General features: G+C 47.7%; 2 protein-coding genes across 7 annotated transcripts in view; one reads left to right on the top strand and one right to left on the bottom strand.

Moving 5' to 3' along the window:
- The window catches only part of XPO5 (exportin 5), a 30,412-nt gene extending 16,664 nt beyond the window's left edge, over positions 1-13,748 (bottom strand). For 2 of the 5 annotated variants that reach the window (XM_062572022.1, XM_062572026.1), the window contains exons 1-18: positions 13,627-13,748; positions 13,233-13,354; positions 12,559-12,631; positions 11,796-11,933; positions 11,319-11,501; positions 10,279-10,320; positions 9,366-9,392; positions 8,841-9,026; positions 8,046-8,122; positions 7,515-7,614; positions 5,974-6,057; positions 5,403-5,528; positions 5,064-5,154; positions 3,525-3,653; positions 2,647-2,762; positions 1,550-1,705; positions 1,091-1,132; positions 428-535 (exon numbers count right to left, since the gene is read on the bottom strand). In XM_062572022.1, the coding sequence (XP_062428006.1) occupies positions 428-535; positions 1,091-1,132; positions 1,550-1,705; positions 2,647-2,762; positions 3,525-3,653; positions 5,064-5,154; positions 5,403-5,528; positions 5,974-6,057; positions 7,515-7,614; positions 8,046-8,122; positions 8,841-9,026; positions 9,366-9,392; positions 10,279-10,320; positions 11,319-11,501; positions 11,796-11,933; positions 12,559-12,631; positions 13,233-13,354; positions 13,627-13,731 (1,905 nt within the window). In that variant the 5' untranslated portion in view covers positions 13,732-13,748. The remainder of the gene's footprint in view (positions 1-427; positions 536-1,090; positions 1,133-1,549; positions 1,706-2,646; positions 2,763-3,524; positions 3,654-5,063; positions 5,155-5,402; positions 5,529-5,973; positions 6,058-7,514; positions 7,615-8,045; positions 8,123-8,840; positions 9,027-9,365; positions 9,393-10,278; positions 10,321-11,318; positions 11,502-11,795; positions 11,934-12,558; positions 12,632-13,232; positions 13,355-13,626) is intronic. The other 3 variants (XM_062572023.1, XM_062572024.1, XM_062572027.1) reach the window with 3 other exon arrangements.
- A 270-nt stretch (positions 13,749-14,018) lies between these two features.
- On the top strand, positions 14,019-25,251 carry POLH (DNA polymerase eta). Of its 2 annotated transcripts, none has more exons than XR_009957882.1 (10): positions 14,019-14,192; positions 14,288-14,422; positions 14,531-14,754; positions 15,181-15,350; positions 18,826-18,929; positions 19,998-20,117; positions 20,829-20,952; positions 21,612-21,677; positions 22,383-22,953; positions 23,485-23,568. XR_009957882.1 is itself a non-coding variant. In XM_062572021.1 (10 exons), the coding sequence occupies exons 1-10, from the start codon at positions 14,056-14,058 to the stop codon at positions 24,326-24,328; spliced, it is 2,088 nt and encodes a 695-aa protein (XP_062428005.1). In that variant the 5' UTR covers positions 14,019-14,055; the 3' UTR covers positions 24,329-25,251. The 2 variants fall into 2 exon arrangements, 1 of the variants encoding a protein (XP_062428005.1); XM_062572021.1 differs by having other exon boundaries at positions 22,383-22,546; positions 23,485-25,251.
- The last annotated feature ends 1,284 nt before the right edge of the window (positions 25,252-26,535 follow it).

Raw genomic sequence — 26,535 nt, 5'->3', positions numbered from 1 at the left:
ACTCCCCTTTTGCTCCTTCATTCTTTTACATAAGAGAAGATAGTCTAGAGATCAGTCATTGCTAGTGTCTTCAGCTAAGGAATCAGTCGAGATCACCACAAATAACAAAACCAAAATGCAGCAAATGTACCCATAAAAATGTTTCAGTGCTGCCTGTCACCTCCTCCCCTTCTCCTTTGGATTTAACTCATTTCAACTCTTCAGGCAGGAAATTTTCCTTAATACCTACCAAGGTCTCTTACTGCTACCTCAAATATGAGAACCACCCAAAGCATGGGGGTGGGGGAATAAATCACTTTGCTGCCATTTGTAGGGCAGAAGTGGTTTTCTTGAAGGAAAATGGGCTGCAGCCAAGGAAGCTGAAAATCTCACAAAACCCAGCTGAAATTGAAGTAAGGCTCCTTAGGACAAAGTTGAATTTACATACCAAGACAAGCTGGGGGTAATCCCGACACATCTTTATAATTGAGGAGCATGCATGTCTTCTCACATTCTTCACTGCTCGAGTTCTAGGAGCCTGGACAGACATAACAAACTTCAATGCAACAAAACAAAAAGTTCAGACAAATGCAGGGTATCTTCAAGAGACAAATTCATTACATACATTTTTTGCACTGTTGAGTGCAGATCAAAGAAACACTTCCACCCCCCTTCCCCTGCCCACAACCACATATAGCCAACTCAAGAGTATTCAGACAAGCTGTGCTCTAGGAATAAGGACGCCGTGGCTCTGACTGACTATATCAAGACTCTAAGCGTTCCCAAAGCAGCTAGCAGTTTTACAGTTGTCCTTCACAGCCACGTACACCAACCACTGAGAAGCATCAGTAGGTAAGAATGAATTTAACTTTCAGGAGGGCCAGCATAGAATGGTGTACCAAGTACACTGGCCTTAGACACGTGCCTGCGGCCTTCTAAGCTTGTCAGCCAAGCTTATTAGGCTATGCCAACAGAGAAGAGTCTTTTCCAGGAGTAGGACTATACATGAGAAGCTTACTACAGTGGAGTCTTCTGACTCCACCTGCTCTAAAAGAGAACATAATTTGATCCAACTGCTACAGCATATTAAAAGAGAATAATCCAGACATACCTTACTTTCTTCTATAACTTCAAAGGTAACTGAAGAAAACAGCTGTGAGAAAAGGGAGGAAAAATCCAAAAATCTATGTCACTTGTTAATATCTAGCACTCACTGGTATTTTGAGCTCAAGGAACAGATCATAACATATTGGTGCAATTTCATTAAGCCAGTGAAGAACCCTTGACTACATTGAAAGATGAATCATCAGCACAAAGAGGCCTTGAAATAAAACATGGTATTTATTGGCCAGAGTGTGCACTTAATGATATGATTTAGGGCTGGGAACCATAATGTTTGTGTTGACTGAGTCTTGTTCAAGGAGAAACAGTATTTCAATTTTCTGTTTTTAATGCAAGGAGTAGTCCTGGCTTCACAGGATGCTCAAGAGCATTAACAAATAATGTCTAGTACAACGGTCTTACTCCACTCCAAGCCCACGTGATTTTAGCATGGTCTGCAGGTGCCTACCTTGGAAAGGACTTGTGGTAGGTATTCTGGTCGGTAAGTGACAAATGGGAAGAGAGCAGAGACGTTTGTGAGCACACAGGACAGGATGAGAGGATCCTTTGTTTCAAAATTAAGGACAAGCTGCAGCAGATCTATGCCATCATTTACTGGGATTTCCTACAGGAGGCAGGGAAAACAGAAGAAGGAAAGAAAAAAGCAAGCAACACTCAGTACTTCAGCCTGTAACACACATCCTAGAGCTCCCAGAGCAGGGCCAAGGAACTGCTGCTGTGATATCAGACCCCTCAGTTGAAGACAGCTGTTCTCAAAGCAGAAAGAAAAGCAGGAGACCTCAGTTCACCTGCATGTTATGTGTACTTGCTGAGTGAAAAAGGAAGCAGCATTGCTGTTATTGCCCAGGCAGGCTTAAGATGCCAGTCTGAAGTCTCTAGTATTGTTCAGAGGCAACTTTCCTCTCTCTCATTTCATCTCCTGATTCTCCTTTTCACTCTGTCGAACAGATTTCATGCTTAATCAGCTAAATCAACCCTTATAATTATTTTACTGTAATCAGAATGATAAACTAAAATGCACAAGCAGTTTAATCCAATAAAACATCATTTTACAGGAGGCTAAGAAAAATATTGCTTTCCTTCTGATTTGCCTGCTGTTGAACAAACAGCAGAGAGAAAATCCATCTCATCTTCTGATCTCCTACTCCTTGAGCATGAGCTTCTCTCATTTAATTAAAAATGCAAAAGGGGAAAAAAAATCAAATCAGTGTACGATCAAAAAAATATAAACTCAGGAAACTTCCACTTCAGCTGTCCTCTTTTCCTCTAGCAAGGTACTATGTAAATGTATGCCACCTCAGTGCTCTCCTGTGACTTGTCATAGAGTAGCGTCCAGAACCAGGACGTATCTGATGGAGAAAGCCAGCACGAGATTGGTCTCATCTAAAGCATCGTAGCCCCTCAAGATAATCACTCACCAAACAATCTGGGTTTTTGCATGCAGGTAAATGCTTACTACAAGATTTTCAAAGACAACAGCTGAAAAACACCTGTGTCAATTCAAAACAAGCCAGGAAAGCAGGCAAGAGCATCTGGTACACATACGTCTTTATCCAGGGTTCGAAACATCTGGCTGATGACGCTCTCCGAGAAGAAGGTCATGGCATCCCACTGAACAAAGGAGGGAGAGAAGATGGAGCAGAGACCTTCGCCTGTCTTAGCTGTAAGGAAGAGAACACTGGAGCTCTCACCATGATCTTCCCAACTCATTCAACACCAGCCCCATAAGCTCTCATAATGTAACATTTTAGCATTCAAGTATTTCTGCAACACTCTTCTCCCTGCAGATACCTTGCAGGGATGCACTGGAAGCAATTAAGGTACTCCAGTACGATTTGCCTTACTCAAGGGTCCTGAGCCACAAGTCTGATCTGCAAGATGCTATAGGGTGCAACACCAACAAATCACAGAAGCAAAAAGAAAAGGAGGGACCACAAGCCCTGCTCAGCGCTGCAGGCAAGACTGCACTCAATAGGACCTTGTAGGGCACCAAGTGGCCTTCAGGGGAGGAAAGCAAGGTGACTTGAGAGAAGGATTTGCCAGTCAGACTGAAATTCCTCTGAGAAAAAAAAATAATATGCTACAGTGATGACAAGGTCCAAATAATTGTAAAATTTTAATCAATGGGAAGTGATGCATCTGCTTTGCAAAGAGATTCTGGGGAGGGAAAGGAGGAGTTTCCCCACCAGCCCAAGGCTGTACAATAGCTATTAGGGAAGTAGGCTATAAAAGGTTAATTTTGTGGGGGTTTGTATATATTTTTAACTTGCAAAGACCTCGAAAGCCTGAAAACCTAATGTAGAGTCCTGGTCCCCCATCAAAAAGTGTAGTTTAGGAAAAAGGCAAGGAAGTTGCTTCTTGGCTTGAAAAGGAAGCCAAATCTCACATGTATATATATTTCTCCCCCCGCTCAGGAAACTTACAGTTCATGGGTCCAGTATCAACAGGAGCTGTAAGCTGGTACTTCAGCCATTCCCCAGCCATTTGGAAGCCAGTTCGAGGGTCCAGACGACAAGCCATCCTCATCACCTCTCCCTGTTGGGCTCGAAAAGCTGCAGCGAAAATTGCACACATGCAACAGGCTGACACCACAAACGCTCCCTCCCCAAAACTCACCCTGCAACTTTCCAAAGCTGGGAACATTCTGGACTGTTGCTCTGGCAATAGCTGTGTAGTAAGCCCAGACATACAGATGGTAGACAAGGTGGAAAATTTTTTGAAGAGATATAAACGGATTTTAAAAGGATGAATTAACATAAATGCAATTAAAATGTAATAAGGTTTATTAAAAATCTACCCTAAACCTAGATTTACTACAACTGAGCCTCTATTTTTCATTTAAAAATTCTTCAAACTGTACATATTTTACAAAGCACCACAAAATGCCAAGATGCTAAATCAGCACTAGATAAGCACCACTTCCTTCCAGATTATTTAACTTAATCCAAGTCAATGGCAGGTTCTAGTCTGAAAAGCTAATGGTAACTTGAAAAAAAAAAAAAACAAGAAGTCTTGTTTTCATTTTCAAAGCTATGAACAAAAGTGGAGCACAAGAACAGGAATTCCATTTGTTTCAATATCTTTCAACACAGGACCACACAAAAGAATCAGCTCAACTGATTACAAATGAATTTGCATTGTTTAAAAAAAGATGCTTATCAAGTAAATTTGTTTCGTACTTCAAACTAGTTTTATCTCCTTATGTATGTAACAATTTCAAGATCATTTAACTCCCTAAAACTAATTCTGGCTCTATGATTTCCACCCAAGTAGATTTAATACCATATATAAAATCCTACTAATCTAATAAGCAATATAAAAAATGTGACATATACTGCTCAACATATAATTCAATAAAGTATACAGTATATCCTCCCAAGCACCACGTAAGTACCAGACTGTACCAGCCAATAAGAACCACTCATTTTCAGGAAGTAAAACACAAAACAAAAATAAAATTATAAAAATTAAGGACTCCCTGTTTGCTGATTTAAGATAATGACTAAGACCAGCTATTTTTATCAATCAACTCTAACTATTAGGACTGAAGAAGAAGCTTCTCAGCAGGCCCAAAACAATTTTCTTTCAGTAATGACACTTAACATCCTGTGTAAGTAGCCTTCTTCTAGTCACTGAACAGGACTCCAGGCTAATGTAGTTTCCTCCTCCAGATGACCAAGAAACTCACTTTCTTTGACACTGGGTAGCGAGAGGTACTTGGCCACCTATCCGGCCAGCAGACAAAGTAATAGCAAAGAGATATCAAAGAACCACCAAAATGAAATGCCTGAGCTACCACAGGAAAATCTCAAGATCACTCAACTCCAAAACCTAGGCTGAAAGAGTCAAGATAGGATTGGCAGCTGCCAAGTCAACATGATAGGCTCCAAGTTCAGCCAGCAACTGAAAATAAGAGGAAAGGCATAGAAAACAACATCCACACTGGGGCAAGGGCAACTTACAGTTGAAGAAGGCATTGAAATCCTCATCGCTGTCAAAATCAAAGCGAGAGTATTCACAACTGGGGCTGTCTGTTTTAGAGGGAAAGCCCACCTGAAGACAGAGTGTACAAGGTCAGGAAGGAAGAGAAGCCACCCATCACAGCCAATACCAGCTTCAAGGAGATAAAAACTGAAGGCAAGGAGCAGACAGTGAAATACTGAGATTAGTGCTGTTGCTCAGCAGCCTGGAGATTGTTTCTCTTGCAACCACAATAAAAATTTAAGTTCCCCCACCACGATCTGCACGCCATGTTCATCTAGGCTCCTATTCATACTGACTTGGGCAAAGTTCCCACATACCTTCACTAGGTTGGTCATAGATGCACGAAGATACTTGGGAATCATAGCCAGCAACAAGGGGTCCCGAGACAGAACTTCATGCCGGAAGAGGGCTCCCCAGGTTATCTGGGTGGAAGAACGCAGAAACTGCGGGGAAGAGAGGGGAAAGACCGGGAACAGAGAAAGCTTTCAGTGCTGGGATCTCCACTGCTAACATTTAAGTGCTGCAGTCAGAAGACAATAGTAAATTACGCTGACTAGTCTGTTGAGGGCAAAGCACCCTGCAGGCTCACCCCAATCTTCCATAAAGCCAAAAATCTCTAAATAAATGCCTGGGCTTATTTCAAATATTGCAATTCCTACTCAGCATGTCTGTGTCAGCCACTGTTCCTAGTAGGGCAGCGAAGCAGGAGAAACCACTCTGCGTTACATATCTTCAGCTGAAATGGAGATTGCAAGGCCATACCCAGCTGTCAAGTATGTGGCACTTGGACTCCCGCAGTCTTCTGTAGGTTAACTTAACTGTGCATTCACACATTCACATACAGAGACACACACACGTTACATTAAAGACTTTCACTCCTTTATATACCTGGCTGGGATGGGTTGTGAAGGCTAAAAATGAGTCAAGGTATTTTCCAAGGTTGGTTGGTGTTTCCACATCAGAATCTGAGCCCTGTTAGGAAGACAAACAATTTCAGACAAAACAACTTCATGTCATGCCAGGTCACAAGTGGTAGGTCTCTGAGCAAAGCAGGTGTGCTATATCCAAGGCCACAGACTGTAAAGAAAGGGATTAAAAATCACAGCAGAACAACAGTGAGTTGTTCTGAAACTGGCATAGCTTAAGCAGCAAGTTTTGCTGACCAGTCTGGAGGTGTCAGAGATAGCACCAGGCTCATTTGAAAGAAAAAGGTGAAATCTCAGATGCTTAAGCTCAGTTAAAGCCAACTGCATAACCATGACTGTTGCTGTACATCACAATTGTGTTCCTAGTGGGTCAAGAGCACCCAGCACCAGCTAATGGGCAATTCTGAACTGCAGAATTCCATGTTTAAATACACTCACAGGATTTCACTCCCATTCCTCCAAGTGTCTCCTGTATCTAATATATTGACATCTCTTACTAATAATGTTTTAGGAGGTGTGACAGGAAAACAAATTTCAGTACCCATGGTAAATTTGAGGTTCTGTGGCTCCTCTCTGCCTGCAGCCTGACCTGCTGCCCTCAAGACCCCCGTTATGAAGCTGTGCAGCTCAGAGCTGCCTCTCTGGAGTGAGTCCATGTCAGAAGACCCAGATATCCATTCCATTACTTCACTATAGACTAATAACAAATAAAGTCACTGTTGCTGGAAGTAATCACTCATCCTTTTTTTGCTGTCCGCTCTTGCTAGGATTTTTGTAGCACTCCTGCCCTCTCTCCCCAACTCAGACACCTCCAAGGGTTTTTTTCTTTCCATTCCCTGTGAGAACTAACTCTGCTCTACCACTTCTCATGGGCTGGCTGCCTCAGCCTCACTGCAAACAGCACCTCTCAACAAGCCTGCCTTCCTTACAATAGAAGCAATGTGCCGAAAGAGGGGGAAGATGGGAGGGCATTCAGCAGACAGTACAGCACCCGAATTATCAGCATGCATCTTCCTCTCAAAAGTGACACAAAGAGCATTAGAAGGATGAACAGCAGGAAGACAAAGAGGTTTTTTCTTTTCTTAGGTGGATCGAAGAACAAGCACATATACTATTTTGAGTTAATTCAGTGTAGAAATTCAAAAGGCTTCCAACAGGAATAATTTTGTTGAGTAGCTTTCTTGTAGCAGTAAGAAACCTAAACCATTTTCAGTAATGCTTCAGCATTTCACAAAGGTAACAGATGATTCTTGGTGACTGTAGAAGCCTGGAATCAAGGCATGTCTCCTCCTTTCTACATTCCTAAGACTTGGCAGGATACAGTTACCCCACCACCAAGTAGGCTCACTTCTGCCTCTTCCATATGCGAGGAGAGAACCTTAGGGCTCTAGAGCCAACCACACTCAAGTAAGAGTTGCCTCATTCCCAGCCCTGAAAACCAGCCTTGCCAGGACTGCTGCTAGAATTAGTAGAAACTTACTGCTAGAATTAGTAGAGACTTACCAGCAGTGCACACAACTGGCTGCCCAGCGCACACAAAACTTGGCAAAGTCTTTTCAAGAATACATAGTGCTTCTCCACCAGGCCTTCCCCATCTGCTGTCCTGCGAATGAGGAGAACAGAAATACAGAGTGGCAGTTACACATGCTGTGACAGCAACACCACTACCTTGCAGATAAAAAGAGCACTGGAGCAATCTGATTCTATCACGATGACATTTCCTTTGCTAATAATGACACAATACTTATTTGAAGTCTAAATCCTTTAGATTTGGCTCTGAGTCCCTCCTGATCAGTTTTAGGCCAAAAGAGAGAGTTAGGGAAACTGAGATATTCACACTGCTTTGTTTTCAATTACAGAATTTGACAAAACTGCAGTTTTTCAGGTTTTGCAAAATAGTGTTTTTGTTCTTTCCTAATCCAACTCCAGCTTGCTGCAGTTGAACAGCAAGATCTTTTGCAAATTAGATCTGGAAAACCTTTTGTATGCAGTTTTGTGTGAAAACCGAAATTACGGCAGCAGGATGGTACTCACTGGGCAGCAGAGAGAATGTAGTGCATAGCAACGTCTCCAAATAAGACCATCAGAGGCTTCCGATCCTCCAGTTTCCCCTATGCATAAAGCCAAACACCTCAGTTAGAACATGATTATTTCTTCCCATCTGCAAGTGAAGTTGGAAGTCCCCCAGCTGTTCTTCCATCTGGGGAAGGGGTTGCTTTCCACATGTGCATTACCAAAAAATATCTAAGGCATTCTTTCAATTTCAAGCAATTTTCCCCAGCAACTCTACCAGAAGAGCTTCAAACTGAGAGAGTGATTCTTGCACATTAACCTTTTTTCACTGTAGACTGGCTGGTTACTTAAAGGCAGCTGATGAATGGTCAGCCTAGATGCTAAGACTATTGAGTCTTGGAGCGTTTAAGTCCTCGCAGTCTGTTTAAGTCCTTTTTTCACTGCTCTGAGGCACTAAGCTGCTAGGTGATGCAGTTAAGTGACAACATTTCCCACTTCCCAGTCACAGAAAGCACCAAGGACAAGGGAAAAAAAAATCAGTGGGGATCCTCAACTTTAAAGCTGTGAGGAGAGGCAGGCACAAAAGCTGGAGAGGGTTCCAACAATTACCCTACATACTGTACTGGTACGATGTGCATTCTAAACGTCATTAACATGAGCAGCCAAAAATGAGTAGAACTTTGTTTCCTTAAACAAATGGACAAAAACATCCTTGATTAATCTGAAGAAATATGCAGGAGAGGAGAAGAAAAGGAAAAAAAAAAGAGGAGAGGCAGGGGGGAGGGAAGTCAGGGGAGCCAAGGAGAAAGAACTCACTTTCCTGCTGACAGCAATCAGGAGACATTCAGCTGCTCCTATTTGGAGCTCAGGTTCATTTAGGAGCAGACACAACATCTCCAAGAGCTTGCAGTTGTCTGCTGTGATATGGCTCAGGGCCACCCAGTCTATGTAGCCAGCCAAGGTGTTGAGTGCTGCAATCCCCACACGACAATTTGCCTGGGCCTGCAAACAGGAAGGAGACAAAAGGTCAGAGCCAAAGAAAACATCAATTCCCACCTAAAGCTGTTCACTCCCCAGAGGAATAAAATCAAGAACTGCTCTGAGGGAGCGAGGTGGCAGCAAAATGATCCACGTGCTCACACTAAGGAAGTCAGTCAGTCAAGAACTGGCCGTTTCTCCACTTGTGCACTTCACAGTTCTCCAGAAGAGCTTATATTATGGGTGGACAAGCCAAGCTGTAAATGAGAACTGCAGGTAACAGACTCTGAAGTCTAACAGAAGACTGCTTCTAAACAATTTTACAAATGACTAATGTATTAAGTCTTACACGGCTACACTCACCTTTGGCTCCTGACCCAAATCAGCCTTCTGAAAAAGAAAACAAGAGATGGTAAGTGAAAAGCTACAGCACACACTCCCACCCAGCCACTGCTGGACAGGCTTATTCTCGAGAATGCAGCTGGAAGCAGCTTCATGGAACAGTTCCCTAGAGAAAGAGGCCGCAATAGTTTGTGGCTCAGGACATAACTACAGCCATCACAACCACCTCCACAGCCCCCTGACAGGTAAGAAAACCAAACTTTCAATTGCAAGCTCAGCCACAATTTCCTTCTCTTCCAAAAGATGACAGTCCAATCAGCAGGCACCAGGGGAGAGATGGGGCACAAAAAGGAAAAGCATTTCAGTGCTTCCTGGAAGCTTCCAGGGAAGATGCTTTTGTCCTTCTAGAGCATCTTGCATCCAAGAGCCAGTCTCTAAAAGATGCGGGTGGCTTCTATCTTATGAGAGTGATGTGTAGAAAGGATAAGTGATTTGCCCGTGGTCAGAAAAGCAGCAGGTGAGAGCTGGGCAAGAGCTTACAGCCTGACTTCCAGTTCCAAACCCTTAACAGTAGTAACGTACTGCTTGTACCATCTTTTTGCCTAACTAATGCAAAGGCAGTTTAAGTGCCACAGACACTCCGGTTTGATTGTTTTTCATATTCAAAGACACCACAAGCATACCTTTCTGCTGCAAGGTTTTGGTTTGGAAATACTGTCCACCAACATACTCTGTGCGGTGATTTTAAGTCACTCTGTACCTGAACCATTTAACAACTGAGCCAGTGCAGCATAACTGTGCTCTTACAAGAACTGCAGATTACAGTCTTGGGGAACTGTACATGGTCTCCATCAGTGTCAGCGTACAGACACATAACTGAACACCCAACCCTCAGAATTTACCCTGTGCACAAACATCCCAAAGATCTGCTAACCTGTGGAGTGGTGAGGGCTTCTTGTTCCTGGGGTGCTCCAACCTTGCCAATCAGAAAGATTCCACTGTTAGCAGAAGCAGCCACACTTCAGAGCCTCAAGCATTACAATTCAAACCTTACGTGGAAATGCATTTCAACTAGACTACAGAACGCACCAGGGTTTCCCACCCACCACCACAAACTGCACACAGAACCACCTGCTCTACAGCAAGATTTGTTCAGTTTGTTAGTGCATCAGGAGAACGGATGGAAGTCAGGTAGGATAGGCTTTCTCATTGCCTTCTAGCTTCATGTTTAGCCTAACTCCAGATTGTAATTCACAAAGAACAAGAAGTACACATAAGCAGCTTATTTCTAGACTGGGCTGATGTATGCTTCACCTTCTCCAATCTAACTTCTTCTCATGAGAACAGCCTAGTGTACAGATCTGCCATCACCTTCTATCTTGACCAACTTGAATGCTTCTGACACCACATACAAATTCAGGAAAGAAGAGGCCTTTAAGTAAAAGGCAAGAACACTCCTCATCACATCTTAACAGAAAAGGACTTCCTGATCTGAGCTCTAGGAGAAAAGGACCAGACAGACCCAGACATAATGCTGAGACACCAAAAGCTTTTGCATTTTGGTGCACTGACATGAAGATTTAACTGCAGCAGAAGAGAGTGGATGCATGCCCAGAATGACACCTCTTTACCAGTGTTGTTACTTAAGCTAAACTAAATCTACTTGTTTCTTTCACAACCACACCTTTACTTTACTAAGCTGTACACCCCTAGTGTCAGCTAGATGAATGGTCCAGCAATGATGCACGCATTCACTCGAGATTTACACTAGCAAATCTGAACTATCAATGTCAATCCTGTCACCTTGTGCGCTTGTATTTTTTGATCAGCACAGGCTTCCTAGGTCACAACAGATCCCTTCCTTAAACCTACAGTCATAGATTTCATACACTTTCTTGCACTTGCTTCACTGGTGATTCTCAAGCTCCTAATAGCCTATAGCACTGACTGAACCTAAGGAAATGAGACTCTTACCATGCGTCTGTATTTGTTGACATTCTGCTGCAAGGTAGTAAGTAGGAAGCTGAAGATCTTCTCCATGTTCTGGGTGAGGGTTTGCTGGATATCTCGTCGCCGTTGGGTAGGCAGTGTTTGAAAAGTCACCACATCCTCTGCCAAACGTAGGAGGATGAACATCACCAATTCTGTCTGTGTTTCCTGATGTTGCAAAATGAAATACACTCCATGAGTCCAGCTGAAATACTAAAACCTTTGGAGAGCAGCTGAAGGATGAAGAGAGAGTGAGCAAGCCTGCATAAAGATACAAGTCACAGCTTGTAGAAACAGACAAAAGGTCTCTCTCTGCTAAAACCACCTCCTAGAATAACGGAATCTTACAGAGATATTTGAGCCTACCTTGCCCAACCATGAGTCAGGCCTTCTTCAGGATGGTAGCAGACTGAAACCTACACTATGAGCCAGTGGAAGAGAACAGACAGGTATGTTTCATACCCCTTGCTTGGAGAGGGTATCCAGCTCCTTTAGCATATCAGGCCAGTGCTGAGGCCATTCGCGCTTGATCATCTCCACCACGATGCGAGACAGAACATCTTTAATGTGACTTTCCTCTTCTAGAATACTTTGAGTTCCCTATAAGAGAAAGGGGGGATTTATACCAGCAGTAAATCCTATTACGTTTATCATTTTGATCTAGGAGGCAAAGTGGCTGAAAATATTCTAGACAGCATGAAAGGGAAGGGGGGAAAAAAAATCACAAAACAAACAGCTCTTGATCTTAGCTACCTTGAATGGCACTGCCATCCTCCTAATATGGCCATAGTTAGTGAATTCTGGGCACCAAAAGGATTTTCCTGAAAGGGAGGTCACTTGGTCATGAAAACAATTGCATCTAGAGAGTAAAAATGACCAAGATAATGACTTTAGCATTCTTGCAAAGGGCAAGAGTGCTCACATTTACTTGAACATCCTTCTAAGAAAACCAAAAGTGGGTTATATGTCTCATAAAAGCCTCAGAACTTCCTGCCATTTGAGGTGGCAAGCTTACCCTGTACATGAACTGACTACAGCACAGAGAAACATGGTGGAACAGTCAGGGACGCACAGTAGGAAAGTAACGCAAACCAAAACCGAATTCAGGCCCTCTATGAAAATTAATTAGAGTGGTTTTTTTTCTTTTCATTTTCACTCCCACTTTATATACTTTTAAGTGAAATAAGCATGCCTCAGAGAGCACCATGGGGGAGAAGGTACTTACACTAGATATAAGGCCCATGACGTTATTCTTCAGATAAACCTTCTCCAGACGAGGCATGTTGTTCCAGCGGAACCTGGCCAATAGAATAATAATTAAAAAAAAAAAAAAAAAGACACAACACCAAAATGCTTACAAAGATCTCTGACTTGATTCTCAATGAATTATCACTTCCTTACCTAAATTAAAGGGAACAACACTCTACAGCTCTATATTCTGCCAGTGCCTAATCTCTTAATGAAAACATTGAGTTAATATTAGTGCTGACAAATGGGTGTGCACCGCTGAGGTCAACACACGTGAGAAGAGGCAGCAAAAGCACAAAGCATCAGGTCTGTGGTTGTCAGAGAGAGGGATCTCAGATCTCAACTAATACAAGGATTCTTGGTTGGTGCGAGACTAATGATAGGGAAAGCTGCAGAGACCTTCTGATAATCCCCTGCACCTGCTTGCATCTGGCAGTGCCAGTGTCTTAGAGCTCTGACTTAGCCTACCCAACCCACCTGAAGGTTGTTTTCTCAGTTTCTTGTTTTACAGAAGAGAAAATAAACAGAGGGCGCAGCAGTAACTAGCGCCTGCAGCAGAACAGGCTCCCCCGAACCAGGGGGCACCGGCCGGGCACGCAGCGAGGGCCGGTGGGGGCTGGGGTGTGCGCAGCCGGGGGCGCGCTCCCTTACTTGACCACATGCTCCAGGATCTGCAGGCCGAAGTGCCGGACGATGGCCGTCTGCGTCTTCTCGGCCAGCTTCAGCCCGCAGGGCACGCAGATGGGGCACTTCTCCTTGAACTCCTCGCAGAACTGCGGCGGGAAGGGGCGGGCGGCCGCCCGGCAGGTAACGCGTGAGGGGGGGATGCGGGAAAAGCCGCCCCCGCCAGGCACGCCCCCCCCCGCCTTTCCCAGCCTGCCGGCAGCTCCCAGCGCCTCGGCGGCTGCCCGTGCCCCCGGCGCGGCGCGGCGCGGCCGCCCCCCCCCCCAGCGCCACGCGGGTCGGAGCGGGGCCGGGCCCCGGCGCCGCGCGGACGGGGCACCCGCGTGGCCGCGGCGCGCTGCCTCCTCTCGCGGCTCGGTACCTTGAGCGCCTCCAGGCGGTAGCGCTGCGTGGAGGCCGGGTCCATGATCACCGTCACCGCCTTCACCAGCTGCTCGCACAGGCTGCTCACCTGCTCGGCGGACATGGCGGCGCGGACCGGCCACCGGCGGGCAGCGCGAGGCGGCGGCGGCGGCGGAGGGGGCGCGGCGCAGGCGCCGGGCCGGGGCCGCTCTGCGCATGCGCCGAGGGGCAGTGGGGGTGGGGATGCCCGGCGTGGCAACGCGCATGCGCCGCCCCCGTCCCCGTCCCTGGGTGGCTCCACCCACCCCTCGCGAACTACAGCTCCCGGCGTGCCCCGCGCGGGCAGTCCCGCCTCCGCGGGGGCGGGGCGCGGGGGGCCCCGCCCGCTCTCCCTCCCGCCGTTAACGGGCCGGCGGCGGCGGCGCGCGCGGCCGGTCGGTCGGTTGGGATGTCGCGCGGGCGGGAGCGCGTGGTGGCCCTGGTGGACATGGACTGCTTCTTCATGCAGGTGGAGCAGCGCCTCGACCCGCAGCTGCGCGGCCGCCCCTGCGCCGTGGTGCAGTACAACAAGTGGCAGGGCGGCGGGTACGTGGCGGCGGCGGCGGGGCCGGGCCGGACCGGGCCGGCCCGTTGGCGGCGGCGCCGCCGCTTCCCGCTCACCCCTCTCCGGTGTCTTGCAGGATCATCGCCGTGAGCTACGAGGCGCGCGCCTTCGGCGTGGCCCGCGGCATGTGGGCGGCGGAGGCGCGGGCGCTGTGCCCCGAGCTGGCGGTGGCGCGGGTGCCCGAGGCGCGGGGCAAGGCGGACCTCACGCGGTGAGCGGGGCCGGCGCGGGAGCGGGCCGGGCTGGGGGCCGGGCCGGGCCGGGCGCAGGGCCCGGCGGCGCCGGCGCCGCGCCTGAGACGGTGCCGCGCGGTTGGCAGGTACCGGGAGGCCAGCGCGGAGGTGATGGAGGTGCTGTCGCGCTTCGCCGCCATCGAGCGGGCCAGCATCGACGAGGCGTACCTGGACCTGACGGGCCGCGTGCGGGAGCGGCTGCGGGTGATGCGGGGGCAGCCGCTGGGCGCCACGCTGCTCCCCACCACCTTTGTGCAGGGGCTGCCGGCCGGCACCGACCACGACCCCGACCGCGGCCCCAGCGAGAAGGGTAGGCACCGTGCCGCGCTGCTTTCGGAAAGCCACCGCGGTGCTTCGGCTCCCTGCGGCGCGGCTTGGCGCCTCTTTTGAGGTGCTTGGCAGCATCTTGATGAAGAGAGCAAATGCCTGGCTGCATCCCCTCTGCTGTCCCTCCTGTCCATCCCTCCACTGCTCCCCCTCTAGTGCTTTCATACATCTGTGTACACAGGAAGGGATTACTTTCTCTTCCAAAAAAAAAAAAAAAAAAAAAGTGTGCTAAGTGGGATCTTTATTTTCCCAACTGCCTAGGTTTTAAGGTGCCTGCTTCTCCTCATTGCTGTTGTGATCGAATTACAGAAGTATGCAGCTGCTCACTGAGGCTTGCTAATGCTACTGGTCCTTCTGCTACACTCACCAAGAAATGCCCACAGTGATCCTCTCTGTGTCCCTTTGCTAGAGGAGCTGCGGGAGCGTGGTGTGCACGAGTGGCTGGCATCGCTGTCCTTCAGTGACCCTGATTGTCCAGACCTGCAGCTGACTGTGGGAGCAGTAATTGTGGAGGAAATGAGGGTAGCTGTAGAAGCAGCCACTGGATTCAGGTGTTCAGCTGGGATTTCACACAACAAGGTATGAGTTTAACACATCAACCTGGCTTCTAAGAGCAGTCAGAACGTGCTGTAGCAGTATCACATTCTTCTAAGCCTCTCTGTGATAGAGGCTAAGCACAGTGGGCTGTGCAGCCGTGCCTGAGAACATAGTCAGGGAAATCAGGACATGTGGGAAGAGGTTTAAACTTTCTTTCCCGGACATGGGAACTATTTAGCCAGAGCTGAATTAATTTACTGGCTCGGTTCCTGGTGTACCTAACCAGTTAACTCACTATGAAAAAATGGCTTTCAAAGCCCCCAGGAGAGCTGTCTTTAGAAACAATAGAGCTTCAGGGAGGGGAGGACACCTGCTTTAAGTATGGGAGACAGTGGCTGTAGCTGGGGAATGGTTTTCACTGGTTTTGTAAATTCCCAGGTACTTGGAAGAAGAACACCAACTCAGTGGCACTGAGGTGCATCACTTTGTTCTCTCTGTCCGGTCAGTTGGTCTCCAGCACCTGCCAGCCATGCTATGGGTGATGCTCAGCCAGCTGCTGAGAGCAGCCACAGGAGCACTTCGTGCATGACAGCAGCTGCAGAAACAAAACCGACTTTGATGCTGCATCTATAGAGGTTTCCTGCTTGGTGATACGCAGGGTGGTTTACTGAGAGCACCTAACTTTTTTTTTCAGCCTTTCCAAAAAAGGCTTATGTGGACAGTTAAGATTTAAAAGATGCAGGTTGTGGCCAGAATAAGAAAAAAACAAAGACTAAATGGATGCTTTGAAACTTCAGAGAGATTAAGTTCATCTGAGAACGCTGCAGAACCAATTTGAAGTGTTACCAGCCATTTGTGCATACTGGAGCTAGTTTTGCACAGGCTTGCCTTAAAACTAGAGAGGACTGTGGTGCAGAGATGAGCTGGCTCAGGAAGAATGCTGATGTAGAAAATTCTGACAGAAGAGATGTTCAACTTGTCCTTTTGCTCTAAAGGGAGATGAGAGGAACAGAGACTCTCCATGCGAAGAAGGCTGCTGTCTTCATCGCGTAAGTAATTCCTGCATAGTATGTGACAGGGCCAGGAGTTGGAAATGGCAGTTTGTTATGAGAGGCAGCAAGTTGTAGTTCCCAGCTGTTACAGTGGTTCAAAGTTGGTGGAAACTGCTACCTCTGAGAGGCAAAGTATTACAATAAGGTGACCAGCAGCATCTCCCAGCTTCCATCAAATTTCTCTACCAGCATTCTTAACTTTTTCTAAATAGAATATGGAAATTATGATGTACTGTGCTATTCCTAAATGATTGTATAGCATACCTATACCAGTGAGCATGGTGCAGAAATCATGAAGTCAAAAGCCTGCATATGGTTTTGCAGAACATGCTACACTGCTTTTACAGCCAGCTTATCTTTGTACGTATGAACCTTTTTAGCAAAGACTGGAACAAGCATTAGGTGCTCTCAGTAAACCACCCTGCGTATCACCAAGCAGGAAACCTCTATAGATGCAGCATCAAAGTTGGCTTGTTTCTGGAGCTACTGTCATTCATGAAGTGCTCCTGTGGCTGCTCTCAGCAGCTGGCTGAGCATCACCCATAGCATGGCTGGCAGGTGCTGGAGACCAACTGACCGGACAGAGAGAACAAAGTGATGCACCTCAGTGCCACTGAGTTGGTGTTCTTCTTCCAAGTACCTGGGAATTTACAAAACCAGTGAAAACCATTCCCCAGCTACAGCCACTGTCTCCCAAACTTCAGGGAAGAGGACATCTGCTTTAAACTCTATTGTTTCTAAAGACAGCTCTCCTGGGGGCTTTGAAAGCCATTTTTTCATAGTGAGCTAATTGGTTAGGGTACATCAGGGACTGAGCTCGTATACTGGACCAAATCATTGAATGAGCTATTTGGAAGCCACCTCAAGGATAAGAGCATGGTTTTGTCAAGAACTACTTGTGCCAAACTCCTTTGTGTCCCTTCTTTGACAGCATCAGTGGCCTGTTGTACAGAGTAACTAGAGGTGTGAGGTCTTGACCTTAAGGTTTCTGATGCACTTCTACCTGGAGCTTGTAAGCTGAACACGTCAGCCTGGAAAAAAACATAACATGAATGAGGTTACCAAAAAGTGCATGCATCTAGCTGGAAAAAGAAATTAGGTTTCTTTCTTTCTTTCTTTATTTTTTTTTTAATGAAATACTTTTCCAGTGTTTGTCCAGTCCATTTACAGTCAAAATGAGATACTTTAAATCCTGAAGGGGTGTCTCTAAGGACTAATAAAAGTCAGTATTTTTAGTGAGGCCTAGTGAGAGAAGGAAGAGTTGTAGGAGTTACAGATGATGCTAAGCACAGATGGGGCTGAGGGCCTGGCTGTAAGAGTTTTAGAAGAGGGAATTAGAGCTGCAAATTGTGATCTCGGAAAGGTCCAGAAACAGTCTGAAATTATCAAGCAGCATTTCTTGTGGTCATTACTGATGGTCTGAGTGGCCTAACGGAAGAAAGAAATCAAGTACATAAATTTTGGAGGCCTTTGGCTAAGTCATAGTAAGTAGGGGAATAGCCTGGAGTAATTGTGGACTCATCAGCAGGATGAGTCAGTTAAATGAGTACTGTTGTGGAAATGGTGAATCCTGTTTCAGCTTGTGCTGTGAAGTGAAAAGTATCAGAAAGAGTAAATTATTCTGCCCTGTGAAGTCTCAGTGATTGTTCTAGCTTGAGGCACTTTACTCAGGAATAATGTGGGTAAACTTAGAAGAGTGAAAACAATAAGAATAATAATCAGACATCTGGAAAATGACTGGATAGGAGAAGTTGAAGGAAATGGATCCCTTTTGCCTAGAAAAGCATGAGAACATATGTAAGCCTGTGAAAGAGGTTGTTAATACGGATTATAGCTTAATATACTGAAAAGGAGTTTTGCTTAGTTGTAAGATGGGTGACAAAGCTGTGAAAGATTTACTTAAATCAGCTGTATAGATTTCAGGTTGGTCTGGGTAGTCTTAATTCTGTGTTAGACTATGGTGGGAGGGGAAGGCATTAAATAGGTTACAGAACATTCCTTCCAGACCAGCGTTTTTGTATTTTGCAGACTTCCTTCTGTAGCACTATGCTGCTGTGGACCTTGCAGAGAGAAGGTTAAAACAGTCACATCACGAAAAGGCAAGACAGAAACAGAAGATGAAGGAGAAAAGGCTGAGAGAGAGAAATAGCCTGGGAAGGATAGTGGGGATGCTCTGGAAGCTCTAGCACGCTCACTTGATGAAAACTAAGCTAGCCAGACCATGTGATAGACCCCAAACTGTGAAGAGCAGGAGTCTGACCCTTTGCAGAGATACATATGTGGAAGCAGCACTGCTAGTCCCTGGGAGCAAACAGCAATGCAACCTCTCTGTCTTCCATTACAACTGTTCCAAAGGCAGCTCTTAGCTAGAGGTGATACAGTACAAGCCATTAGGCAGAGTCTTTCACAATAAAGTCAATGCAGAATTTGTAACGACGGGCTTTCCACCCTCTTTTGTGTTACAGACACTGGCAAAACTGGCCTGTGGGTTGAACAAGCCTAACCGCCAGACACTAGTGTCTTCACAATCTGTCCCACAGCTCTTCAGCCAGATGCCTGTTGGCAACATGTAAGTGTTGGGGAGCTGCCTGCTTTCATGCAGCCTGGGGCTCAGGCTCAGCCACTGTGTGGCAAGGGAGTGTGGTGGAAGTGCTGGCACTGTACTTCTACAGTCTATGCTTTCATTTGGGAAGAGGGTCCTGCTTGTCGTCTTTGCTTCAGTACTTGCTCCTGTTGGTTTTGTCATCACTGGTTGTGTGAGCAGAACCAGAGTGACTAGATGGTATAAAACTGTTCCTGGCCACCTCAACAGATAGTACTTCGGTGTTAATAGGAAACAGCCAGGAAAGGGTTTTCAGCATTTACTGTAACCATTAATCAATGCTTGTAAGAAACAGAGAGGGAGTCCAGCTAGAAGTCCTGTACAGTTGTGAGTGACAGTTCAGGAAGAGCACACTTGAGAGCTTTAGCTTGAGAGCAGTGAAGGTGCACACTCGGAGAACCCACCAGCATCTTGTGGGCAGCCTTTCCTTGGGTAGAGCTATGTTCTGCTGAAACGTGTGGGTGTCTGCTAGCAGTAACTATTAGCAGGGAGGCCACAGCTGGGCCACAGTATGAGGAACAGAGAGCCAAACTCCCAGAAAGCAGGAATGTGAACATTTGCAGTTTTCAAAAGTGCTGTTCCCTGATGGATTATCAGCTCTGCTACTCTAGAGGGAGCCATGGTTCAGCTCTCCAGACCTGCAAACTGCTCTCAGTGTATCACTGGTCAAGAAGGGTACATGTGTGGGATGGGTCCAGCATAGGTAGGAAGGAAGCAGGGAGTGTGTGAGGCATTCTTCAGGGCACAGTTTGAGAGCACATCTTAGAGATGAAGCTGAGAGAGAGAGACTAGGCCTGAGTGAGCTCTGAACTCCTGCCAGCTTAGAGCTTCAGCTCTTGTACATCCTTCTACATGAATGGAAGAGCTGTTATGCCCTAAGTGTTCCCTTTTGCCCTGGTGCCTAGTAGACCAGACCACCTCCTTGTTTGGTCTGCTTCTAACTGCTCTGGATCAGGGCAGCTAGCTGCTGAAGACTTGGCATAACCTTCATGTGATGCCTCATTTGTGTTCCTTCTCTTCTTCTCTCCCCTGTAGCCGAAACCTAGGGGGGAAGCTGGGTGCTGCTATCACAGACGTCCTCGGAGTGGAGTACATTGGGCAGCTGACACGGTTCAGTGAGATGGAGCTCCAGACTCACTTTGGAGACAAGACAGGGTAATGATGCACCACTTGGCACAATTTGCCTCTTGGCAGCAACCAAATCCTTCCTTCTGCTGTGGTTGGGAAGGTTGGAAGGTTTTTCCTGCCAGTCAGCTTCTCTGGCTTGCTCTGCAGTGGGTCTAAGGATAGGGCTAAGCTGCATAAGGGCTCATAGCAGGCTGAGGGGCAGGCAAGCTTGACAGTCTTATTATACAGGAAATTGCAAGGCTAGATTGGAGCCTGAAATGCCCCTTTTGAACCCAGAACAGTGGCTGGGAAGCCATTCATGCTGGTGAACTGCTGTTGCCAGGACAGGAGGCAGAGGAGCTGAACTGATAGGTGGTCAAGGCCTGAAGGGAACTTGCCTAATCAGCTGTGGCAGTGATGGCAGTGTTGGGAGTAAGAGGCAGAGCCACAGCTTGTGCAGAGCTGAAAACACGGCTCAGCAAAGGGATAGTTTGCTGTCCAGCAAAGCATGTGTGCCTGTCTGTGGGCAAGGAGAGAAAAGGCTTATCATTCCTGACTAACATCAGTGTAGGTGTGCTGAATTGCAAAGCACCTGTTATGCCAGCCCTAGGGCACAACTGACATACTACTCTGAGGACAGAAATCAGTTATCTGGCACAGGCAGAACCACTGCAGTGGGTGTCACTGGGCATCAGGTTCACCAGCGTCTATAGGAGCTGTCTAGCTGCCTTCACTTCTTCTTTTCTCTGTGTCTTTCAGGTCCTGGCTATACGACCTGTGCAGAGGAATTGAAGATGAACCTGTCAAAAATCGGTACTTAACCCAATCCATTGGCAGCAGCAAGAACTTCCCTGGGAAAACAGCCCTAGCCACACAGAAAGAGGTAGGAGAGGCCAGTGTCTGGCCTTTGGATTGGAGGAGGTGAGGACGTTCAAAGCTGAGACTACCTTGTGAAAGCTGCTGCTTTTCTGTGTTACAGCACCCTGAAATTCAGCATTGCGGCTGGCTGGGAGGGGGTGATCTAGGCCCCAGGAGCTAGGGAAATCCTCTGTAGACAGAAGTGCAGTGAGAAAGTGCTGCACAAAGAGGTCCAACCTTGTCTAGTTTGCATGAACAAAATGGGCCTGTTCTCTTGAAAGGGGATTCACAGTGCCAGGTTTCAAGGGTTGCTAGAAAGGAGGTAAGTAGCTCAAAAAGGGAGTGGGGCTGCATCTTCGCTGTTGTCTGGAGGAGGTTCCACAGAGCTGTAAGAGATGTAAAGAAGGAACCAGGGTAGAGGACCTAATTTCCCTTAGGTGATGGCTGGTTATGATGCAGCATGACCTCTTTAGTGCTGTCTACAATAGTTTGCCTGTAGGGTTGAATCCTCATCTGGGCTGATTTCTCCAGGAATGCTTTTGATAATGGGCCTTGTGGCAATCTGTGTCCATGTCAGTCTGACTGCTGCTGCACGTTCCTCAGTGTCTACAGAGCTGCTCTGGGCTGGCAGCAGTGCTCTGAACACAGCCCCAAGCTTGTTTGTTACTGTTGTGTTTTGTGCAGGTGCAACACTGGATCCTGCAGCTGTCCTTGGAGCTAGAGTCCAGATTGATTAAGGACAGGAGCCAGGTAAGGAGAAGGAGGGCTTGTTTTTCCAGTTGCGTGCAAGGAGGCCAGGCCTTTGGGAAGCTATGCACCATGTTTTCACTGCGAGCTGTTCACAGGAGGCTGCAGGTGGAGTGTGCTGGGGCAGGAAATTTGCCTGTCCTGAGACACACGGCTGTGTGTGACATGCCCTGAGCAAAGAAGTGAGCAAGAGCCTGGCCAGGAAGGATGGCTTTGTCCTGGAATGCTGCAGCTAAGGATGCTCCTTTTTCCATGCTTTGGGATGCAGGGACCTGAAAGCTGCTGCATGTTTATCCTGCCACGCTGCCTCTCCATTGCTGTTGCAAGCCCTCTGTTGATGCAGCCTTGACTATGCTGCAGGCCTTCAGAGGAAGTGAGCTGTGTTTAAACCCACAGCTGTTAGACTGCAGGCCATGGGTGAGATTAATCTGCAAGCTTCATTGCTGCAGGGAGGCCGAGAAAGGTGTACAGCTGACTTTGAAGAACAAAGACTAAATGCTTCCGATCCTGTGTGCTGCATCTGTGTGAGCATTTGCTATCCTGTGTCTTGTCCCTTGGAGATTAGGCCTAGCAGGACAAGCTGCCATCTGTCAAATAGCATTGAGAGGGAGCAGCTGATAGCACAGGGCTCCAGGCAGCGAGACTTTCAGCCTCCCTGCTGTACCCTGTAGGTGTCGCTTGTAATACAGCTGTGTCCTCTCTCTGCAGAACAACCGAGTGGCCAAGCAGCTGATGGTGGTTATCCGCATGCAGGGAGACATCCGGCTGTCACGCTGTTGTGCTCTGACCCGCTATGATGCCCAGAAGATCAGCAGTGATGCTTTTGCCATCATCCAGAACTGTAACATGGCTGGGCCTCACCAGGCAGCCTGGTGAGAGCAGCAAGAAATGGTTCATGTCCCTGTCAGGGGTTGCTCTGCTGCTTGGGTACAGGATGAGGCAGGACCTGACAGATGGGAACAAGAGAGTTATGCTGACTGGCTGGAATGGGGATCCCCAGTGCGCAGGCAGCAGAGCACAGTGCTTGTTCGCTCTGCTTGTTTGCGGTAGGACAGCTGTGAGAGCGAGCCTAGCTCTTTCCTGCCCCCACGTTTGGTTGGACACTGCTACCTTCTGTACTTGGAGCTGCAGCTGCTGGCATGGGAATCTCCATCTGGAGAGCTACAGCGAGACAGTCCCTGCTTTTCTCGGTCTGAGAACTAACAAGGCCTTGCTCTGCTTCCCTAACGGCAAAGATGCTTGCTGGGAAAAGGCCACTGGTGTAGGAAGGAAAATCAAGGTACACAGCTGCCATATTCAACCTTACTCTATTCTGTTCTGCAGTGAAGGCTAAGGCATAGTTAGGGCAAGAGGGTGCAGTTTCTTAGGCTCCAGCAAACTTGTTGCTCCCTTAAAACCCTCTCACCCTGACTGGGAGTCTCACAGCCATTCCAGCCTGTGGTAGACTGAAAGACCAGGCTGGCAGCCAGCATGCAGAAAGCCTGGGGCCCAGGTGGCCTGCTCCAGTGCTCGTTCCTTTGGGAAATGTGGCTCTGCTCCACTCTTGGGAATACCAAGGATTCCACCCAGTGTACTGTGTCTGTAAGGGAGGACAGACTGTTCTGGAGGTAGCAATAGCAGCATTTTGTTAGAGGAAGCCTCTCTTTCCCAACCTGTGCCAGATACTCAGACTAACCTCTTCTGAGCCCCCTCTGCCTCCTGCCTGTGATCTTTTTTTTTTTTTTTTTTTTATACTGCTTGAAGTCTCACCTCAAAAGACTTCCTGCTTTGCAGACTGGTGTGTGAACTGATGTTAATTTGTCCTTTGCAGGTCTCCACCGCTCATATCGATGCTTCTCTCTGCGAGCAAGTTCTCAGGGGCTCCCACGCTCCTCTCTGCAGGCATTGCCACCTTCCTGACCAGTGATACCCAATCTGATGGTACTGCCAGTGCAAAGACCACATCTTCTAGGAGCCCAAGGGTCAAGTTCTTCAGGAGCCCAAGCAAAGAGCATAGGCAGAAGCCAGCTAATGCTATTGAGTCATTCTTTCAAAAGGCAGCAGAAAGGCAGCAAGCGCAGCTGCCCAGCCTGCCAGCTACCACCAGCACAGAGTTGTCTGTGCCCAGCTCCCTAGAGCATCAAGCGAGAAATGGTGTTGGACTCGCCTCTGTGCAGTGTGACCTGGAGTCCCCTGTGAAGAACAGTCTCAGAGAGGGGAACTCTGCCTCTGCTGACAAGAGGCTTCCCTGGGAAGAATCACTGTCTGATGTTACACAAATGCCCTCAACACCGCCAGGCTCCAAAATCCTTTTGAAGTTAGAGCAAGCTACAGAGGGGAATGAGCAGAATTTACCACCTTGTCCTGAGCTTGCCCCATTCCCTCACACCTCACCAGGGGACCAGCAGCAGTGTGAGAAGTGTGGCCAGCACGTGCTGGCATGGGAGCTCCCAGAGCACCTGGACTATCACTTTGCTCTGGAGCTGCAAAGCTCCTTCCTGGAGCCCAGCTCTCCACCGTCTCCAGCAGCAGCTCTCAGCCCTAGGGCTGCAGCTTCCAGGTCTCCTGCCAAGACCAAGAGCAAGCCCAAAACTCAAGCAGGCTCTAGTGCAAAACGACCTAGAGAAAGTGTGACAAGAACTTTAGATTTTTTCTTTAAACGCTTATCTCCTTAACTCCCAGCCACACTGGGATTTTTAGATAATCAGTTTTTTAAATATAAGGGAAAATTTTTATACAGGCTGTTAGGTTTTAATGCAGAAAAGTCTAATAAATTATCTCTACCCCAAATGTGAGAGGAACTGGAACTTGTGAATAGTGTGTGGTGCTGGATGTACTTAGCTTTGCAATTGATTGGGTAAAGTTTGGTGGCAGCTAGCTCAACCCTGCTTCATGCAACCAGACACTGCATCATGCTTTCACCTACACCTCCTGCTATGGGTATTTCCATAGTTTCACTGCTCCATTAGTAAATCCATTCCTACAGCTCTTTCCTATGGTGGGAATAGTGTCTCCTCACACTGTGAAAGTGTGAAAACTGAAGCACAGACACAGCGACTTATCCCAGGAAGTCTCTGGTCAAGTCTAGTCTCAACCCCTACCCATTTGATCAGTCTGAAGCCTCCACCTTATGATTGTTCTCCTCTGGCTGCACTTGTGAGCAGTGCCCTTACTGTGTATTTTACACATGGGAGCTTACCCTATGGTTACTTCTTCCCCCTCCCCCCAACTCTGAAGGCAGACTGATTTGCTTCCATGAACCAGAAGGATTTTTAGTATCGACTGGTAAGTCCCTCTGTGTAGCTGTTCCTTCTGTGATGCTCATCTCCAGCTCTGAGTGCACAAGTAAGACTGCTCCTGTCAAATAAATAAGCTTTGAGGAGGCTGGAGCTGCACTTTTGGTGAGCTTTTTTGAGCACAGTGGCTGATACTTGCTCTTGAGACATGAACTGCTTACTGCTAGAGTCATGGTGAAGGGCGCAGGTGAAGGGCACAGAACACGTGAAGGCATTGTGTGGATCCCTGTGAAAGCTTCCTTCCACCCCAGAAGGCACTTTAACCTCTTTCTTCTTCCTTTCAGACTCTGGATGATATTAAATACAACTTGGTTACAAGTATCTTGTTCAGCTCTCTGGGATGTGGGAGATGGTTCACACGAGAGTGGCTGCCTCAGCCCTCCACAGAGTCCAACACAGCAGAACATGGTGCAGGGAACAAGCAGGCACTGAGAAAGGGAGAGACGCCCCTCCTGGGCAATGGAGGCTTTTGCCCTCTACTTCCTGGCAGAGCTCAGCTCTGTGCTACACTGTGTCTGTTCCAAAAGGCAAAAGTGCTGCTGAGAATTTGAACTCAGCTGTAGGGCCAGGGGAGGGAGCTTGCCACGTCAAAGCAGTGCTGGGTGGAGTTTAGAGTTGCAGGCAGTTTCATCAGCTGCAGGCGTCCCCTCCCAGGGAGGGGAAGAGCACCGTTCTGGCAGAGGCTTCTGCTGACAGCAGATAGCACATGCAAGTACTGCTGCACTTTGCATCATTATTGCCCTTTCTTTTCTGAAGTGCACCATCCTCCTTGTAGCTGTTGATGGGCCTGCTCTCCTTCCAGCAGAGAGGCTTTTCCGCTGTGCTAAGAAGCTGCGAAGCTCCTGTTAGACCTGCAGGACTAATACTTGACACCACAATTGGTGCAAGGTTGCAAACAGCGTACAGCAGAGCTAATTCTGGTGTGCGTTGGTAATCTACAGAAGAAGGAATTAAGGTGTTTGTCGTTAATGACAGGCCTCGCGTTCCGAAGTGACAAGTCTTCTGAAGCTGTCACACAGAAATTACAACCAGTTTGGTAGGGCTGCCTCATGCTTCTATGCCAGTGGCATGTCTCACTTCCTACGTGTCCGGCAGGACTAGACTCAGCAGGTGGCACTGCCTGACAACCCAAACAAGCCTAGGACAGACAGATCCCTTTGGTGACACACGTTGCCTACAAAGGGAAGCCCTTCTGCCTCTGCTTGGCCCAAGGGAATAACCAGTTTTCACAGCGAGAAGGCTGTTGCAAACTGCTTGATAAGGTCAAAGCTATTTTAAAAACAAACCACTGGTTAGATCGGTGCCCTAGAAAGCATCCCTTTAATTAGGCTCTGGGGAGGGGGGGAATTTGTGGCTGCTAGGAAGCACGAGCCACAGTCCAGCCTGCCCACAACAGTGAGAAGTGCTACGCTCAGGGTGACGTGACTGCCTGTCACCCCCGGCTGCACACGCAGGTCAGCTCAGATAAGCAGGGAGAGCAAGGTTGTAAACAGCAGCGCGCATGCATTCCTTCCACGCCACAGCCTGGTATTTATAGGGCTGAATGCAGGAAGCTTGGGAAGGGGTGGAGAGCAACCATCTCCAAC

This window comes from Rhea pennata, chromosome 3 (assembly GCF_028389875.1).
Source record: "Rhea pennata isolate bPtePen1 chromosome 3, bPtePen1.pri, whole genome shotgun sequence".
In the NCBI taxonomy this organism is placed as follows: Eukaryota; Metazoa; Chordata; class Aves; order Rheiformes; family Rheidae; genus Rhea; species Rhea pennata.
The sequence above is the reverse complement of the archived record's forward strand: the minus strand, read 5'-3'. Positions and strand labels throughout refer to the sequence as shown.